Source organism: Pyrgilauda ruficollis, unplaced genomic scaffold (genome assembly GCF_017590135.1).
Source record: "Pyrgilauda ruficollis isolate IOZ18807 unplaced genomic scaffold, ASM1759013v1 scaffold1, whole genome shotgun sequence".
In the NCBI taxonomy this organism is placed as follows: Eukaryota; Metazoa; Chordata; class Aves; order Passeriformes; family Passeridae; genus Pyrgilauda; species Pyrgilauda ruficollis.
This window is the reverse complement of record NW_024508100.1, coordinates 7,446,844-7,462,315: the sequence shown is the minus strand read 5'-3', so window position 1 is coordinate 7,462,315 and position 15,472 is coordinate 7,446,844. Positions and strand designations below refer to the sequence as shown.

Genomic DNA, 15,472 nt, shown 5'->3' with positions numbered 1-15,472 from the left:
TTGAAAGGCAGATTGAAAAGAATGCACCTGTTAAAGCATATCACAGATGACAATGGAAAAAAGGGATTATGGATTCTGGTACACTGCTACAGCCTACATGCAGATTAGAACAACAGGTAAGCTAAAAGTGGGTCTGGCTCTATTTGTAGGTGATATGCTAACTGATGACTCTTGGTGGGCTTTGGGAGATGAGAATCCAACCAAATCTGTAGGTGAGAAGCAGATTTTAACTCTTTTCTCTCAGACTACTCAACTTCCTAAAAATATGCAGGGACAATTTCTGTTTATTTCCTCTAGAGATCATGATGTGCTCATTAAAGCACTGAACAGCAACAAGCCTCCTGTAAGAGGACTTGTAAACACAACTAAAAATTCAACCATAAATCACTAGTGAGCAACACTGAGATTGTGCTTTAGTTACTTGTAGAAAAGTTACCCAGCCCTGTTGTGTAACATTATTGACAACACAAATCTGAATTCAATCTTAAGTGAGCCAGCATGCAAATCAAGTTGCAGAAATAGAATGTTCATGGGGGAACAGGAATGAAAAGAATAATTCTTGCTTCCTTATATCAGAAGGCAATCAAGGGAGATCCTGATGTCTACCTTGATCTTGTTCTAAAAGAGTTCCACCAACTGAATGAGTTCTGGGTCAGGCACCTCATGCTTCAAGGCCCTGGCCTTGGCAAATTACGTAAGCATATTCATTTAACAAATAAAAGCCTTCACTAAACTGGGTGTAAAATAAGGACTGAATGTCGTATTTCTGAACTCAGATGAAGACATTTAATATCATGAACCATGGACTGGAGCAAGCCTGACAAGGAATTACATTAACATCAAGATTCTTCCCTAGACTAAATGTAAATTTTCTTGATTGACCAGCCTTCAGTTTCACTGAGGAACTCCTGACATAAGCAGATCATATTCTTACAAACTGTTTTCCCAGTTAAAAATATCTTTTCTTACTGAATTTTTTTTCTTTTGCATTTTCTTCCCTGGTAACTGTCAAGAGATTTGTTTGGATATTAGACTGGTCATTCAAGAAAGGTTCAGCCATCCAACTGTTTCTAGTGTTTCTCTGCATATACCTTTATTCCTTCCTGATGGCAGAACAGTTGAAGTGCACTTCCATTGTTTTCAGGGAAGGTGGTTATATGAAGATTAAATGCTGGTGACCTTCGCTCTCTCTCCTGAGGAAAGATTTGTTTAAAAATAACATTTGTGAATATACATTAACATTTATTCCCCACCTTTACAAAACATACTTGTACATCAAAAGGCAGATTCCTACTCTCATTCCAAATCTATTCTATTTCCTCTTACTTCTACCATATTTGAAGAATTTTGGCTAAATACAAATATTGTGTTAGCTGCCAGCTGATTCCATGCACACAGTTTCTGCAAAGCTACGTGACACTCCCAGCTGCAGAACCCTTGCAACACTGGCCCTAATTGACTGAAGCCCTGAAATACTCTGCAGGTTTTTATGTTGATTATAACCTTATTTAATTACTGTTTTCTTTCATGGAACAATAAAAAAATCTAGAAAGAAAAATCTGCAGAAAAAAAAATTAAACTCCATCATGAAATAGTATTATTGAATATTTTCTCACTAGAATTAAACCTGTGTGTTTGGTCCCTGTTTTTTCTACAGTCTACCTTCCTATCACAGCATTTAAAATCCCCATTCACTCCAAAAGCCAAGATATTAGAATATGTTGAAAGGTAGCACTATTCTACAGTTATGATGTTCTTTGTGACAAAAAATTATAAATTATTATCTATCTAAAGATATTTAGTATACCTAAAACTTAACTGGTCCATGTACATGACTTCCATGCCTTTCTTAAAAATACCAACCTATTATTTCTTCAGAAGGCAGATATAACAAACAAGCAACTTTTAGCTAAATAAAACTTGTGCTTGTGAAAAATGACTGGACTGAAGGCTCTGGGCAGCCAAGGCATTGGGTCTTACTCTGAATTCTGTGGCCACAAGAACATGAGCAAGAAACACCAGATTTCATCTCCATGTTACAAGGGGATGTTTTGGCAACATGAGCTTCCTTTTCTCAGAGAGACCACTACTGCAAGCACTTCAGTTCCTATGACCATCCATGTATTACTCCATTTTCTAAATCACAAACGAGTTGCTTTAATTGATATGGCAGGCAGGCTGCATCCATTCACTTAAACCAGTTACAAAGCATGGCAAATCTTGTTCATTAATTAGGTTAAACCTAATTTGAAACTACAGTGTAGAGAGAAAAATCTCTGTAGTCTATATGATTTTCCCCTTCTAAGGTTTTTTAAAAATAATATTTACATCAACAGTCTAATTCTGAAATGGGCTTAAATAATGTCTTAGCTGTTGTAAACGAAAACCAGAACTTTAATTCTTATCCAAATTCAGTTATGATTTTAGATGTTGTAAAAAATTCATCAGTTGCTATTGCATTCATCTCACCTAAACTTCCTTTAATTGATAAATAAATGATTGTGTTTTATACTTTACCTAATTTTCATCTGAAATAACTGTGCTAAAAAGTACTGTCCTGATTACCAGAAGAACTGGTGGTTTTCCAAAAGCATTCCATTGTCACATTGGTGTCTACATGCTTGTCTACTAAAGAAAAAATCTTTTCTTGCAATCACACAAAAATACTTCCATTGTTATTCTGTGAAAGAATTTTTCCAAGCTTTGGCACATGACAAAATCTTACATGACATACTGAGCTGTTTTTGATGTGATTCTTCTATATGAAAAATACATTCATGAAGGATCTGTTGAAGAATATTTGTTCGTTCCTTAAGAAATCTCTTTTGGACAGTTTTACTTCTAAGAACACCCATACTTTAGGAAGCAATTTCTAGTGCAATGGCCAATTGAAATGCTAAATTGTTCTCTATTTTTCTTTACAGTCCTTTCATAAAATATAAAGATATGTATTAGGATGCATATCTATTTTTCTGAACATCTGCTGAAATTCTAGTAACCTAAATTCATAATTTTGAATATAATGGGCTACGACATCAAAACATATGGTTGATAAAGGATGAAAAAAAGATTAAGAAATGTCAGACAAAAAGAAGGTCCACATAACAGGAAGACATGACATTTTCATCTTTATCAGAGAAGTTACACATGCCGAGATTTTTGGTGAAACGTGCTGGGTGATAGAAATGGAGGAGTGACAATGACAGGTTTGTCAGAGAGTTTATTCTAAGCAGTGTTAAGAATGCTGGTGATCTTTGAAACTGAACAATGTGTCATCAGGCAATACAACCATGTGACAACTGTGCATCACACACAGACACTGCAGTGCTAAATTCAACATGAGCCCAGTTTGTGAGGGGATGAGAACCATTGCTTTCAGTTGTCATCACAGGCTACATGTTCAGTGCTAACACAAATAATTTTGCTTATTTCATTTATGCAAAGTATGGCGTTTTTTTGGTACAGGCAACATACTAGTTTAACACACAGAAGTTATATTTCTGCTTTACCACTTTCCTTTGGCATTGCCAGAGGTTTGGGGTTTTTTTTTGTGTTCATTGATTAAAGCCAATTATCTCCAGTCCATGACCACTTTAAACCATGAGAAAATGGATTTAAGGTAAGAGGAATTATTTGGAATCTGCTATCAAAATGTGTTCTTTTTAAGATAAATTTACTTCACATGAATGTTGTCGACATTAAATCCATGAAATTTAAAGCAATTCTACATTGATGTGATGGACATGTCAGATCTTTCGTCAGATAACTGCATGCAAGATGTGAGAAGGTGTGTTAATTTAATCAATGCCAGCCAAGGCTGTAGAATACATACCAAGTGATTTTACATGCAGGAAAGGAGGAGTTATGGAAATGAAACAAATAAAAAAGGCAAAATATTGCAAAACAAAATATTTTATTAGATGAAAACCAAACTATATGCAATTTATATTAGCTATATTACATCTTTATAAACATTAGTGAGCATTCTCTCCAAAACATATTAAGGCAGTGGCATCAATTTCATTATCCCAAGATACAACATTTAAAAAATAGGTACCTAAGTGACTTCCCTTAAACATGCACCAGACATCAGTAATCTTTACAGGAATTTCAGCTTGGGTTCAAACATAATTTCTGCTCCATTTGAGAGTTTGCAACAGAGAGAATCTCTTACTTCAAGCTCTAGCACTCTGAATTCTAACAGCTCATTCTGGTCTTTTGCATCTTGCATCTCATTCTTCAGCTGATGTTCTTCTTGTTCCATTCTGTAAATCTGTGAGACAAACACAACATGGGAACACACTGTAAGCACTAGAAAAGATCCTGCACAGAGTTACAAGCCAGGGGTTTAGACAAAACTGTTCATTATTTCCATTTTTCATTACACATCAGGCTGTGTCATGTAGATAAAAAGTAAGATCATATCAGAAAGTATTTCTGAGAGCTGTCAGCAGAAAATGGTCAATGTTCTCTTAGAGTAATAACCTGGAAGTAGCATAAGTGATATGAATATTGTATCTAAGTAAGTTAAGCAGTAGAAGTTTTCTTTTAAAATACAGCAAATTAAAAACTGAATTACATTAACATTTGGGTAGACTGTTCTCATTGTCTTTGCCTAATTAGACATCTAATTTTTTTACAGTATATGAAAGACAATAAGGGTGTAGTTTTAATGACTACTTTTTAATTTGCCAGAATTTTGCCTGGGGGTACTAACAATGACAAAACAGAAATTCAATACTGGCTATTAATTATGCCAACTAATAGCTTTGGTCTGCTGTCTAGTTTAACTGGGTGATCTTTTTCTTTGTACAAAACTAAATAGAAGTACAGCATCTGTCATAATGCACTTTAACATTTATAGTGCCCATTTAAGTGTACAAGTAAATTAAACCTGTCTGTAGCTTCTTTTAATCATGATATTTTATTTGGTTATCTTACTTGTATTATATTAATATTAAGCTAATAATTAACAAAATCAGTTCTTTGTCTTCCTGAGCTGACTAGCCCTAACTTTCCCACCACTATCAACTAAGAACAATGCAGATGCTCAGCTCCTGAGTATCTCAGACAGTTAATATAATAACCCTCAAATCAATCAGCATTACTTATTGTGTGGAAAAGCTATAAAAATTTTGAAGGGAGCAGGCAATTTTGTTAGTGGTCAGGAACTAATAACCTTTGTGTAACTGTGTGTTTTGTTTGACACTAGAAACCTCAGCCAGCTTGGGCTGTTCTGGTGGCTATCCATGTTATTCCACAATAAAATCAGCTGTGATTTCTGAAGAATATAAAAGCATGTTGGTACTTCAATCAGAGACTTTAAGTTTCTGTTTCTGGTGAGCAATAAAACAACTTCATGCTGATTTTATAGTATTTAGTGCATTCAATTTCTTCTACAATAAAGGGCAGCAATGGTGAAAATATTCCCACATACCTTCTCTAGCAACTCCTGATTTGTTCTAATTAACAGCTGCTTTTCTTCTACCCATTTTGAATCCTGTGAGGAAAATACATGTTTTGTTAAAGAAGACAAATGAATGCCCACACTAATCAGATTTCAGACAAGCACAAAATGGTCACACAGTGAAAAATAAAGCCATCATAAATGTTTCAAGGCTGTACAGCATTTTATACTACAGTGAAAATAAAAGTTCCCTCCTGTAGCAGTCTTTTGTTTCCTAGTATGTTTCAGCTAGCATGTACTTTAAATTCTTTACATGTAGCAATTGTGGGTTACCATAGTTATATGCTTTATGTCATTTTAAAAACATTTATTTACTCAGCTGAACTCAAAACTATTGCTTTCCATTGCAAAGGTTTGGAAACTTTTTTACAAAATCATCCCATTTTATGTAATGCAATACAAATACAAAGGGAGAAAGGGATGAAAATGCTTTTACTACCCCAAATGACCAAAAAGAAGTTCAGCAATATAAAGGTAATCGCCCTCTGCTAAAAAACTGAGAATCTGGCTAATACACAGTTTGTGACAAGAAATTCAAGGCTGTGGAGAAAGGGAAGTGATGCAAGACATTGTATACATTTGGAAACTGTATTTCCAATTAATCACCTGTTCCAAACCACATCTTTCCTTTTAGATTTTCATGGCCTCAAAAGGCCTCATCAAATATCCCTTTAAAGAGCCAAGCTACAAAAACTCATGGCCAGCCATTGCTGGACATTGTTTTAATGGATTATAACAGCAAAATTTGCTCTTGTTTTTCCTAGAGAGAAATCTATTTACATAACCTTGCTCATGCTGCTCTAAAAGGTTTATTAAAACAATATCCAACACTTAATATCCCATACTAACTCTAGATCAAATTATCTTCTTGCTTCAAGGGATGATTTATTTAAAATCTAAATGCCTTTACTAAAGTATTAAGGACAAAAAATTCTTTTTCAGAAAGATATTTGCACACTGAGGTTGCATAAGGAATCAATAAAATCTGGATATCCCAGCCCCTCAAATATCCTTGAAATGTCAATCTAAAATATTATGGTATTATATTGAGTCCAATTAGCATTTTTGAAAACATTTTCTTTTTTCTACTTACTGTCTGCTACAATAATCTCATGTTGTACTGTTCTCTCTACCTTTTTCCACTCATGCAGAAAAATGCATTTCATGTAATAAACAAACTCTTAATGGCTGTGGTGTTATAAGAATAACATACTAAAATGAGTACTGAAAGGCATTACACTTGTCAAGAATTTTTGAGGCAAGTGAAAGAAACGTTGAAAATAAAATCTGGTATGTAGTTTAGTATTTAACTAGCATTTTACTAAGGTCAAGCAATGAAGAGTTGCATGCACAGACATAGGGTGGGCATCCCAAAGCACGGATATGGATATGGATATGGATATGGATATGGATATGGATATGGATATGGATATGGTAAACATACCCACATGGTCAGGTTCAACAGCTATATCAGACTGCAGCTTCAACTGCTTCAGTTCACACAAGTAGAAAAAACAGATCAATCTGCTCTACCAGTAATAAATTTCTGCATCTTTCTTGATGGAGTCCAGCTACACTTTCTGAGGAAACCTGAACTCCAGCAGAATTGTATTTACACACCAGATCACTGAGACAGTGGAGCATTCATCCATCTGGCACATTGCATACTCCAATACTTTTAGATTTATTATTTGCCATTATTAATATGCTTTAAGACTTTCTTTACTTAATATAAAATTTCTTATGCATGCACTTCAATGTACCATGAAGAAATGGATCATTAGTTTTGTGTTGCTTCTGGGGGAATACTGACAGGTCCAGCCAGAAGAGAGATTAACAAAAGTCACTGACAGTTACTTTGAAATTGCACATAAGTTGTTATAAACCAAGCTTCACATAATTTTTGAACAAGAAGTTTCTAATCTCATGCTCTGAAATAGACTTCAGGAAATTTTCAGGAATAATATACTTTTGATTCATTATTTCCTTTACAAACACACTTTAGAGGCTGGCTCCCAGAATGAGCATTCCACAATTATTATTAAATCATCATCACTACCATGACATCTAAATGACAAAGTAGTAATAAAATAATTTTTAAAAAAATCACATAGTGCACAAAGAATTCAGTTTATCATGCAACCATTTATTTTGTTGACTGCAAATACTAACAGGTCAGGAGAACCAAGCAGGTGCTAGAGCTCCCAGGAAGACACTGTGATCCCCTCTGAGGAAAGCTAATGCTCAGTGTACAAATCAGCCCACTGGAAACAACATCATAGTGCTCCTTGCCGCATCCCTGTTCACCCTCTCAGGATTACTAAGATATACAAAGTGGAAAATGTGGTTCTGAATCTTAAAGTGATAATTGATTAAACTCCAATTTCCAGATACACCTTTTTGACATAATGCTCTTGCAGAAAAATCACAGAAGTAACTCCTTACATGGGTATCCAAATTAATTTCTCTTGTTTACATACACAGTACTTACATTATACACTCTACAGTCAACAATCTTGTTAATGTTTTCAACTACACAGCAGTTTGCCCACAACATCTTTCTTATCAACAAACCAAAATAGCAGCAGTAGATGCTTGAGAGGTCTTTGGTTTCATTTATTCTTCCAGAAGTTCATTTGGCCATCATTTTTAGATTGATAACATATTCTCAGTTTTTAGTAATGTTGTATTTACAAGGAATTCACTAAGCAAGTTGCAACTTGCGCAGAAGCTAGCATGGATGATTTTTGTCCTTAATTTGAATATGATCCCCAAACCTTTGCATTGATACAGAATCTTACAGAAAATACAAAGAATAAACCATAAAAATAGTGTTATCATTCATTTGGCATTATATGTAAGTTGTGTGAACTGCTACAGGATCATCAGTCTTTGAAATGTATATCTATAGCTAGCTCTATCTTATTACTATAAGCTACCTGCAAACTTAAATTCTTACTTCAAACAATAAAGCACAAAATAACATCTCCCCAATTTCTACTGTGTGTTCTAGCAGTCACACAACTGAACAACTTGCAAATGCATACTCATAACTCTTAATCAGACTTCCTGAGGGCCCTAGACCATATTAAATATGCATCAGTAGACACATCTTTGATGAGTATTTACATATATTATATATACTGAAGCACAAGGCCTGATTTTACTTTGTGTGATGGTTTGGGAATCTGAAAGCAACTGGGCCCTCTGAGACTTTAAACCCAGTAGAGTAACACCTCAAGTGGCTTCCATTAACCTGACAGGCTCAGTGTTCATATCTCTAGTGTGTCTAGAAGCTGGGGTTTTTAAAAATTTTTCTTTGGTAGACATCAAAAATATTCTCCAGTAGAAATATAGAATATTTATGTTATTAGAGTTTATAACAAATACTAACAAAATGGAAAAGAGGACAAAGCCCTTCACCAAATGACAACGGGAACAGAAAGTGCATGTACACATGGTTATTTTGATACTATCCTTTAGTGTATTATGTGTTAGAAAATGAGTCTGTAATGACATTTTCTTAGAATGCAAAATCCTTTCCTTTATTTGAGTGATGAAATGCTGCAGTAGCAATCAAGCTGCACCATTCACACCGACACACCAGTAAGCAACAAAGACGGCCAGGGCACCACTGCATGCAGCGGAGAACATGATGTGGTAGAGCACATTAAGAGAGCCTTTTACCTGTCCCTTCTCAATTAGAGCTTTCTCCAGGTCCTCAATTTTTGCCTGACACCTGAGAAGATCAGCTTGCAGTTGTTCCCGAGTCTGGGAGAGGAAAAGGAGGGAGAGGGGAAAAGAGAAATAAAAAGTAAATATATTTTCTATTATTTTATGGGCTGTCCCATCAGCTTTTAATGTTTTTCATTAAAATAGTTGGTTTTGTGTTTATGTTATAAAATATTTGAAGCTGCCAGTTTAACAGGATTTTTCCTTCCTAGCCTAAAAAATTGTTAACATCTCATATTCAGTGACAAAGTTCTTACCAGTGGAAGAAAAAAAAAAAATTAGAAACTGAAAGAGCTCTAAAAAGCTATCCATAAGCTTTAGTAACTTAAGGCAATTGGGAAAAAAGGAACAAGGGAGAAAGAGAATTGCATTAAGCACTGAAAAAAGCATGTAGGTAAATGAAATACATTGACCCAAAACAAATTACATATCCCATAAACAGCATATGCTGGTCAGTTTTCCTCATTTACATGATCATTACACTCACCACTACACTACAGTGGGTATTACCCCCTAAAATGTGATGCCCTAAAAGGCACTGGATCATACAAGGTACTAAACAGAAAAAGGACATAAAACACGTGTTTCTGGAGACCCTCAGCCACTGAGGCTCCTTGACCTATCACAAGTATTTTTTTCCACCCTACTTCAGGTACTTTTTCACCCAAGCAGTTTAAATATTCCTGCAGGGATTTTTTCCCTGCATCTGATCATCTTTGGGTCCTTGCTTACCTTAAGCCTCACCTAAAAGTTATAGGAAATGTTCATCCCAACAAAATAAACTATGCAAAAAGCAAATTTATGACTCACGCCAGAGATGGATTTGCAAGGATGTACCAAAAACACCATTAAAAAGAAATAGCAACAATTTCCAAGACTACAAAAAGTACAGTTTGTAAACGCCTGCAAAATAAAATTTAAAAAACCCCATGAAGGCAAAGAAAATATATAATGGCCTCTCATAGGTGGCAAATAGATGACTGTCCCTGAAATCCTTTTTTTAATAGCAGATGGAGTTATGCCCCCCATCCTCATACTATCTTGAGAAGTGATCTTCAAGTCTTTATAGCTTTCCTTGGCTAAGTATCCTACTTAAAAAGAGAGTGTCAAAATTGACTAGGCTTTTGTAACAACTCTAATTAAAAAAAAACCATAAAGCAGTAATTCTGCTATTATAAGAACTATATTTCACAGGAAAAAATAAAGAAGAAGTGTATGTTGGTTGAGTCCTTTCCCACCAGTAATTTTTAAACACATTAAAATAATTTTCCTTCTGCTTTCTTAGCAACACACTGCAGTGGCACAGTACAGTGGCCACATGTAGCAAAGCAGTAACATGCAATAATCACAGCATTTAATATGTTTCTCCATTTTTGGGGTTTGGGGAAGTTGTAGAGGGATAACAGTCAGGGGTTTTTTAACTGTCAGCTCACATACAACCTGGTGTCCGTCAGGAGCCCCCACTTCCTGTTGTGCAAAACTGCTTCCCAGTGAGCCAGTGTAACCTATCCTGTGATTCTTTTAAAATCCATTATCTCACTATTCAAATTGCAGGTTCAAATGGGTTATCACTCTCATAGCATAGAAATCTTTAATATATTATACATGCTAGAATAAAGTACAATGACATCTTTGTTCTGATTGCACCAGATGAATTTAAATTATCACCTTACTAATGTCATCCTCTAATCCTCAAAAACATTGGGCTTTGCATTTCACTGACCTGCAAAGATACCTCCTGCTATTACAAATGGTTTCAGCTTTTTCTATTATTTCAGAGTTAAAAGAATTTCAGTTAAAAAATTACCCTTGCTTCTCTCTCTGCATCCAGGGTTCCACCAACTTGTTCTTGGAGCAATGCATATGCTCTTTGCAAAGCTTGATACTCTCTTGTTAGCTGGCAAAACCTGAGTTCAGCTTCTTCTTTAGGTGTGCTCTTAATGAAAAGAGGGGAAAAGTGGGTTAGTAAAAATATATTTAATAATGGGTTTGTCTGTACAGAAGACAGACTCACAAACAAGCAACTCATACTAAGTCTCAAAGTTTAATAAAGGTATGAAATCCTAAAACAAGTGCAAAGGAAAGGAAGGAAGGATGATGAGTAACTGTCTCTACCAGACCATTTAAGGACAGTGTAAGTTGCCATATAAGACAGCAATGCACAAAAATGGGAAAACTGCCAGGGGAAAGATGAGAGGAAACAGTTTTGTGCAACATTGTCTTCAGCAACTCCAGAGCCAGAGGGGTCTCAGAAGGTATTTGTTCTGTTTTTCATGCAGTTCACCCTTCCCTCTTTACACTTGTTCTCTATCATGCCAGCGTAAAGCACACTGACACAAAAGTTAAATTTCAAAATTAGTTCAAAGATATTTTCTTAAATTTATTCTTTTAATACAAAGTATTTTCAAAGTATTTATTTTCCTTGAATTTTCAGCCATTAACTTTAACACTTATAAGGTCTTTCCTATCATGCTGAGGACAAGAAATGTCCTTCGCTTTAATTAATTTTTGCTTCAGGAACTTGAGTTCTAAGGGAAAGAGATTACAATATTATTAGACACTAAACCTAGAAAAAAGGAAGCTTCTTCTGAGGAGTATTAGGCAGAAGTTAGTGAACAAGAAGGAAAGATGAAAAAGAGTATTTAATTCGTGCTTTGTGCTCACGCACGCAATCTTCCAAAGTAGGCCAGCAGCAGTGTGTATCACAGAGCTGGGACAAAACATGTCACTGGGTATTCACTACCTATGATCACTTAAGACTTCATGAATTGCAAAGGACTCTCTGAGTATTGTGAGCAAAGAAAGAAAATCCTGATTGTATCAAAACAGTCAAATAAATTATAATAATGTTGAAAGGCAAACTATTGTCTAGTAAGTATTGACTTTTGGCAAAGCAATATGCCTATTCATTTTCTTTTGACTAATAAGAAAGAGTTTGAGGAAAAAAAATATTTCTCACATGAATATCTGCCAAATCTGTCAGGCAGAATATTATCTTATTAATTTTATTGCAAAGTGTATATGTTACCACACTTGAAAAAAACCCAAAGGAATTCTCTGCCGAATTGTTCACAGTTCATGTGATACAATGGTTGAAAGTCTGAATTTCTACTTCAAGAGGTAGAAAGAAGAACGAATCAGTTACCACTTACATCTTCCAAATCTTCTTCTGGGGTTGCAGGAGTCCTGTCTGTTTTATCTGTGTTGTATGAAGTTACAGATGAAGTTTCTGAATCAAGAGATTCTTCATCAAATCCAAAAAATGTCTCCACAACATGCCTCTGAAAAATTAGGTTTTTTTAGCTAGTAGCAAAACAGATGAAAAGCCCCAATGACCCAGTAAGCAGTTACCAAGGTCTTCTCTGATGATTATTTTAGTATTTAGAAAGAAATAAAGGTTCCAGTGCAAACTCTTCTCTGATTAAATAAGTTACTTTTCCAACATCATTTGTGGAAGAATCTCCAAGAACAAAACTGGACATGGAACAGAGATGAGGTAAATACCAAAAGAAAAATGCTTTAGCAAAACTATAAAACCTAATTACCATAATCACACAAGTCCTTACAAGATTCACAGTAGAGAAATCCAATATCTATTCAGAAGAAAGTAAGCCAGTACAATGCAACATACAACATGTGCAATCAAAAGCAAAAAAAGTATTCTGGAGACCAAGGTGGAACAAATTTAATTGTTCATACTAATTGCAAAAATAAAGCAAAAAGGAAAAAATACTATTTTGGAAAACCCTACTTAAAAGTATAAATTAATGCTTACCATTTTTTTTTTCAATATTATCATTCTCTTTTTTTTTCAAAAGTTTGCTCCAATACTATGTCTAACCAAAAAAACATGTCTAGGGAAAAGCAGCATTGCACTGCAGATTTTAAAAATTTTGCACAACATTATCAATTAAATGCATGCCTAGAGAAAATTAGAGAAAATTAGTAGCTGGTGGAAATGAGTACAATATCAGTTGTGAAAATGTTGATTTTTTATATAAACATAGTCACAGAAAGCAGCATATTTCCATGGAAATTCAACCGTTTAAAAAAATTGTTTACACATTTAACTAGAAAAAAAGGTTTTTAACTGTTATTAATCAATAGAAAGCATAATTTCTTACACCACACAAATCCAACACAATTTCAGAGAAGCAAGAAAACTGAAAATATTTTTTTAAAGGATGTTGCTGAAAAATGGATTCAGGTTATGAACAGCCTAGACAGAGAGGGTAGTGGAGAGAGGTGGCTGTAAGTAGATGAAGAAAGATCTCTACATGTTTTGCCATTGCTTGATACTGAAGCACAGATCCTGATGTCACAGTTTGCTGTTTGAGTCTTTTTCAAATACATAACAGAGGTTGTCTATGAGAAGATAATAGCTTGTTCATTAAAATAGCCATAAGGATTAAAAAAGTTATCAGTTGTTATTAATTCCAAATATCATGAATCCTACATTTTAGCAAAGAATTGTTATCAATCAATTTAATTCAAGATACTGAAAAGTTTTAACTATAATGCCCTCTTTCATGATGATTTCCAAATATTGATCTTTCCTTGCAGTTTTTCAGACTTACCTAACCTTAGAGATTTTTTTCCATTATATCTACACAAGTATGGTCTTCTCTTTCTCACAAAGCCCTAACGCCCACTTTATCCTTTTGGTTCAGCACAGCTCTCATCAGCAGTCAAAATACTCTGTCTTGATTTAAGGGGTACCAAAAAATCAAGCTTGTGACTTTTTGCCTGCATTCATGACACCATGTGCTCCATTTCCAGTCTGCAGCCCTGGTCACCACAGTCCACCAGGTCACAACCTCATCCCTCATAAGCTGGACAAGTCCATAATAGTTTCACAGTACATCTAATTCCACTCCAACTGCCAAAGACAGCTCCAAGGTCATGTCCTGGATCACTCAACTGCTTCACTTAAGAAGACCCCTAAAAACAGTACTTAAAAAATTTTCATTCGGAAACCCAAAAAGCCATTTCTTTTCTAAACAGACTACATTTATCCATATGCCTGCAGATAAATATGATGCAGCACAAAAGGCAAAGAGCTTCCAAACAACCTTGAGAAACAAATTTCCTTTTGCAAGCTACTAGACCATTACTTTGTGAATTCATAGGATCACAGTTATTGTGCCACAGTGCTGGAAAGACATTACTCTTTCCTCACTTGTTCAGGAAGCACTGTGATCTTTCACCAGGCAGAGCTATGTCCAAGGTGCTTAACACAAACAGTTCCCTGGGATAATCTAATCCTTTCTTCCAGCATTCACCAATTCACCTTTCTGCCCTACTTAACCAAACACAGGGCACAAAGAATAGGTTTAAGCTCTAGTCTAAAAATACAAAGACTTACCAGAAAGCTAATGTATTTACTCACATTTTAATTAAAACCATTTCAGAATTTCTTCCAGCATTCACCAGCTCACCTTTCTGCCCTACTTAACAAAACACAGGGCACAAGGAATAGGTTTAAGCTCCAGTCTAAAAATACAAAGACTTATCCAGAAAGCTAATGTATTTACTCACATTTGAATTAAAGCCATTTCAGACTTCTCTTTTACAAGCACAAAGGTTTACCACAAAACACAAAGGGCCACCAGTCCTTGGGATATGACCCATCCAGCTCTTCTCCCCCACTGAATACTGGCTGCACCTTACAACCATGTAACAGTAATACTACAAATACATATTGGAAGTTGAAAATACAGCTAAAGAAACGGTGCTACTTCAAGTTGTAAGGAAGACAAATTTGCAATCTGAGCAGCTAGCTCAACTCAATTTCCTGACTCCAAAGTGATCTGCGGATACAGTTTCATCAAGAAGAAGGTACATTTTATAGAGGTAAAGAAGATGGCAGCAGGTAAACAAAGTAAGCGTCAAGTCTTGACTTTGCAAAGGCTGGGAGTAGGGACTTGTAAAAAATCTCAAATTTATTATCACATGGCACAGAGATCACAGTACCATGGGGGTCAGCAGCAGCTGAACTAGAAGTGACAATAAAACCTACCTACCTATGGGATTTTTTTGCTACATCTCTGCTGTACAGTAACTTCTGGGTAACTCAGGTCAAATACATGTCTTCCTTTAACCCTGCACACACACACCCACCCATGCCACTTCAAGAAATGAAAATACATTAGCCAAACAACAGTGATTTTGATTTTAAATAAAGGTATATAGGCTGGATAAAATATTTAAAGCAATGTCATTATTGTGAAAAATAATTTGAACACTTCACTTGTAGCAAAAGTAGGGGAAAAA

The 15,472-nt window shown here is 35.2% G+C and overlaps 1 protein-coding gene across 1 annotated transcript in view; it reads right to left on the bottom strand.

The window, feature by feature from the left end:
- The window catches only part of JAKMIP1 (janus kinase and microtubule interacting protein 1), an 86,663-nt gene that overhangs the window by 32,716 nt on the left and 38,475 nt on the right, over positions 1–15,472 (bottom strand). The window contains exons 9-14 of the mRNA XM_041464300.1: positions 12,352–12,480; positions 11,007–11,135; positions 9,155–9,238; positions 5,438–5,500; positions 4,175–4,273; positions 1,092–1,193 (exon numbers count right to left, since the gene is read on the bottom strand). Coding sequence (XP_041320234.1) covers positions 1,092–1,193; positions 4,175–4,273; positions 5,438–5,500; positions 9,155–9,238; positions 11,007–11,135; positions 12,352–12,480 — 606 coding nt within the window. The remainder of the gene's footprint in view (positions 1–1,091; positions 1,194–4,174; positions 4,274–5,437; positions 5,501–9,154; positions 9,239–11,006; positions 11,136–12,351; positions 12,481–15,472) is intronic.